At 47.5% G+C, this 5,161-nt stretch overlaps 1 protein-coding gene across 5 annotated transcripts in view; it reads left to right on the top strand.

Annotated features, from left to right (window-relative positions):
- Positions 1 to 5,161, top strand: part of MAP7D2 (MAP7 domain containing 2) — an 88,587-nt gene that overhangs the window by 30,466 nt on the left and 52,960 nt on the right. For all 5 annotated transcript variants that reach the window (XM_014543468.1, XM_014543465.1, XM_014543464.1 and 2 more), the window contains exons 2-3: positions 2,737 to 2,814; positions 3,932 to 4,095. In XM_014543468.1, coding sequence (XP_014398954.1) covers positions 2,739 to 2,814; positions 3,932 to 4,095 — 240 coding nt within the window. In that variant the 5' untranslated portion in view covers positions 2,737 to 2,738. The remainder of the gene's footprint in view (positions 1 to 2,736; positions 2,815 to 3,931; positions 4,096 to 5,161) is intronic.

Raw genomic sequence — 5,161 nt, 5'->3', positions numbered from 1 at the left:
TTATGACAGTAATCCAAGCAGTGCACTGGTCCATAGTAACTGCTCTGTTATCACCTCCTGTTATGACAGTAATCCAAGCAGTGCACTGGTCCATAGTAACTGCTCTGTTATCACCTCCTGTTATGACAGTAATCCAAGCAGTGCACTGGTCCATAGTAACTGCTCTGTTATCACCTCCTGTTATGACAGTAATCCAAGCAGTGCACTGGTCCATAGTAACTGCTCTGTTATCACCTCCTGTTATGACAGTAATCCAAGCAGTGCACTGGTGACAGTAATCCAAGCAGTGTACTGGTCCATAGTAACTGCTCTGTTATCACCTCCTGTTATGACAGTAATCCAAGCAGTGCACTGGTCCATAGTAACTGCTCTGTTGTCATCTCCTATTGTGATGAAACAGAGCAGGAGCATCATAAGACCTGCTGTTAGGGATTTGAAAGTGAGGCTCTTAGAAATGTCCACCAGGAGGCAGCCTGAAATCATGTATGTCCACGGAAAACCCAGCTTTCTGTTCGAAAAGCCTCGCGGTAAGGTGGCCAGTTTCAAATGTTCTTGGCCCTTTTTCTCTCCATGTTTTTATTTCTTCTTTTTAAAGAACATTTTCAGTAATTCTTGGGCTCTACCTTAGATATGGGGCAGGCTCATTAACACCTGGAGGGTGGCGTGGGCACCACAGAGAGGTGCATGTCCCCCTTGGGAGGGCACAAGCATCTGTCCAGGGCTCCTTGACTTCTCTCTGTGGTTTTTCACATAGAACATATTCTTACTAGTCAAACTCTTGCTGTAGAGACGAGAGCCTGAACATATTTAGAGAAAAGAGAAACGTGGTTTTGTCTCCCTGCTCCCCTTCCACCGACTACATGCCTACCTTTGACTGTGTGTATATCTTGGGGCAACTGTGGGGGACGTGACAGTGGCCTGAGCTGGGTGACCCAGAGATGCAGAAGCCACCTTGGTTCAGTAGCCTCTCTGTCCCCATGGCAAATGAGTTAGAGGAGAACACAACAACCAAACAGAATGAAATTAGGCTTCCTCCGTCTGGGGGGCACAGAGTATCTCAAGGTCTGGGGACTTGTGGGGTCCTGAAGGTAGGGGGGGGGAGAAGGGGCGGTTTTAGTTGGAAGGTGTGTGGGAGAAAGGGGCAGTGCTGAGGTCAAGCTGGGAAGAGTGTTTGGGCTTTGATTGTGGGGCCCGGCAGTGAAGAGCTGAGAAGTTGGGCCTTGAAATTATTTTATTTGGGAGGGGGCTTCAAATTATGCCACCCATGTTGTTGGTAGCATCGATTAAGTTGATTGAAACCAAACATGGAGAGTGACACTAGTTCAGGGTTGATTTTTTTAGTGCTTATCTCTTAATAAGCACTGATTTGCCCTGTCTGTGATCCAGGCGGCAATAGCAGATGCTGGAGGGGAATCGTGACAATCTAGTGTTTGTCTCATCTATCCCTGTCCTTATTCACATTCCTACTTTATAGCCCAGACCTCTCAGTCCTTCCTGGACAGTACAGGAACCTTCCAGAGAGGGGTGGGGCACAGGTTTCCATGGCAACTGGCACAATGAAGCCAGCTTTGTGATGTCACCATAGAGGAGGGTTCAGGAACTGGGAAGCTGATGGTTGGGCTAACACTGAAGCCTATTGCTTCTAAATGTTGTGCTGGAACATTAGATAAATAGTATTCATGAATGACCAATGGTGACCTAGTGCTGTAAATTATTTCCCATCCTATAAGAACGGTTTGATTCCCAGTCAGGGCACATGCCTGAGTTTCGGGCTCCATCCCCAGTAGGAGGTGTGTAGGAGGCAGCCGATCAATGACTCTCTCTCATCATTGATGTTTTTATCTCTCTCTCCTTCTCACTTCCTCTCTGAAATCAATAAAAATATATTTTAAAAATAAATACAAAGAAAATACTGAGATTGACATCAGAGCAAATTTCTCAGAACCAAAATCAAACTTGAGCATGTGGCCCTGGCCAGTGTGCTCAGTGGTTAGAGAGTAGGCCCAAGCACCAAAGGATCTCGGGTTTGATTCCTGGTTAAGGGCACATACCTAGGTTGCAGGTTCGATGCCAAGCCCTGGTCAGGGTGGGTGTGGGAGGCAACCAGTTGATGTGTCTCTCTCCCCCCCCTCCGCCCTCCCTCCACTCTCTCTAAAAATCAATGGAAAAAATATCCTCGGGTGAGGATTAACAAAAGACAACAACAACAACAACAAAAACTTGAGCGTGTGGTTCTCAGTGTTCATCTGAAGAGCTCACATGTCCTGCGGCTGTTGGCCCCTCCAGACACTAGAATGTTCACTCTGTGTAATAATCATGTCCACTTTTCTGCTTCTCCCCTCCCCTGGGAGCCAGACTGGGGGAGACCTGGTGGGCTTTTCTGCACACTGTCAGGGCTCTCTGTCATTTATTACACTTTCTGACGCCTGCAGGGCCAGGCCCGGGAACAGAAGACTAGGGAACGGACTTGGTTCTCTGGGATTGGTGTTGGTGGGTGAGTGTGGCAGCTGTTGTTGCCACCCCTCAGCTCTGGGGCTGCGTGTGTGTGTGTGTGTGTGTGTGTGTGTGTGTGTGTGTGTGTGTGTGTTGGGCTGTGTATGGTGGAGAGTGAGGGACCCGGCCTCCAAGGCCGAAGTGATGCTCATGGATGGTGTGTGCGTGTGGCCAGACCCAGGGTTTGGGCCCAGCAGGTGGGAAGGAGTGAAGAAATGTTTCATCATGTTTTCTTTCTTGCAGGCATGGAGGGGTTCTTAAGATGTGATGAGAGACAAAGACTAGCTAAGGAACGACGCGAAGAAAGAGAAAAGTTTATGGGTAAGTTGTGCACTTTGGCAGTTTAGGACCAAGGAAATGGAGATATGGCTGTATCTTTCCTCAAGAGCCTTAAAATTCTGTGACTGAATTGGAAGAGAGGTAGGACAGTTGTTAGATGAACGTGGAGAATTGGGGGCGAACCCATGCTGCGATTGGTGCGTTCACAATTATGTAATTCTCCAAACAGTTCCTTTATTCGCCTAGCACACATTGAGCGTACGCTGTGTTCCAGGCCCTGTGCTCGGGGCTGTGGGTAGCATGAGGAATGAGAACCTGAGAAGCGCTTGCCACCCTCGCCCCTTGGGTGTCCACTGTGTGCCCACCAGGTTCTCTCTCTCTGGGGCTTCGAGAAGGGCCAATTGAGACATTATCTGTGTTAAGATGGGGAACCCGGTTGAGAAAGGCTGCCTTACCTCTTGCAGGTTGTAGATGGGTAAGTAGGGCATGTCCCCACAGGGTGCTCTGAGGTAGATAGAAAGTGATCCCCCCCACCCCTGAGTTGAGACAAATGAGGCGCTTTCAAGTTCTCTCTTGACTGCCTCCTACTGGTTAGCTCAGGCATTGTCCCCTCCAGGGAACCCTTCTCTGACTGGGCCAGGTAGAGTTAAGGCCCCTTTATTAATTGTGTTGTGAAGGCCAAGCTCATTCATGTGTTTACCCCCTTGCCTAGCTCGGTGAGTGGTGTATAACAGTTAACGTGTTTTGAATTTTGAATGAATGTACCGTTACAACTCTCATTTCTCAGCCCGTGTATGGCCTATGCAGGCTGGCAAGACTGACTCGAGGATGACACTGGTAGTCGTAGCTGCCACGTGTAGGGTAACATACTGTACCTTTTTAATGCATTGTCTCGTTCCATCTTCACAGCACCGTGATGTTGCAAACGTGACTGTCCTCATGTCACAGAGGAGGAAACCAAAGCAGAGATGGTATGGTTAGCATGCCCAGGGCCACCCAGCTAGTGGCAGAGCTGCCAGAACCCCTCATCTCAGTCACTGTGGCCTGAGCTCCCACTAGGCTCTTTTTTTGGTCTCTCTTGCTTCCGCATTGTTGGTCTTAATGCAAAGGGTGTGGAGTGCGCTGCTAATGCCACCTCTCTTTGTTTTTCTTCCCCCAGCTGCACGAGAGCAACAGTTCCTGGAGAAGCAGAAAAGAGCCAAACTCCAGTATGAAAAGCAGATGGAAGAACGATGGCGCAAGCTAGAGGAACAACGGCGCAGGGAGGACGAGAAGAGGGCTGCCGTGGAACAGAAGAGGAGGCAGAAGCTCCGGGAGGATGGGGTAAAGTTCTGGGACCCCCAACTCATCTGAGCAGCTCACACAGGGCTTGGTGCTCAGGGCACCAGGGCGTCCTGCCCAGTACAAGCGTGATCTCCTAAGCTCTCTGCTGGGTGGCTCACCATATTGTCTTTCAGCAGCATCACACTACACAGTAGAAGTCCGGTAATGCACTAGGCCAGTGGTCGGCAAATTCATTAGTCAACAAAGCCAAATATCAACAGTACAACGATTGAAATTTCTTTTGAGAGCCAAATTTTTTAAACTTAAACTATATAGGTAGGTACATTGTTATTAACTTAATTAGGGTACTCCTAAGGCTTAGGAAGAGCCACACTCAAGGGGCCAAAGAGCCGCATGTGGCTCGTGAGCCGCAATTTGCCGACCACGGCACTAGACTAAGAACAAAATGACTTATCCATTCAACTCAGCTGTTCATTTGCTGTGTGACCTTGGACAAGTCACTTGGCCTCTCTGGGCCTTGAATGGCTTGTCTCTGAAGTGAGTGGTTGAGTTTGGCAGTCTCCAAGGCCTCTTACAGCCTAACCATCTCTGACTCTAGGACTCAGAGGGAACTGTAGATAGGGGCCTAGTGATGTAGACCTGGGGGTTCTGCTGGGGATCTGAGCCTACAGGCTTGAGGAAGGGCTGTGAGTGTGGAAGAGAACTTGATCCTGTTATTCACCGCTGGAAAAATCAAATTGTCTGCCTTTAAATCCAAAGATGCTAGTATATTTTAATGCAGTTCCTTGCTTTCATCATCCTTTCTAGTTACCTTTAAAAAAAGAAATGAAATCTAATTACCCCTACCAAGTCTTTCATTACTTAACTTTGAAAATATATTTGGAAAGCATTTTGGGGGTTTAGATTTTCTTAACAAGTATATTTTAAGGATGTAGTCATAGCCTTGTATCAGGTGATGATCATCTTTTATTCATAAGGTATAATGACTCATCATTTAGCATGAACAACATAGAGGTTTGTTAATTTCCAACACTGTAGAATACAGAAATTTCCTATAAATTCAGTATTTTTAAAAATATATATTTTTATTGATTTCAGAGAGGAA

This window comes from Myotis brandtii, unplaced genomic scaffold (genome assembly GCF_000412655.1).
Source record: "Myotis brandtii unplaced genomic scaffold, ASM41265v1 scaffold326, whole genome shotgun sequence".
In the NCBI taxonomy this organism is placed as follows: Eukaryota; Metazoa; Chordata; class Mammalia; order Chiroptera; family Vespertilionidae; genus Myotis; species Myotis brandtii.
Note: the sequence above shows the minus strand (reverse complement) of the source record. Positions and strands in the feature narration are given on the sequence as shown.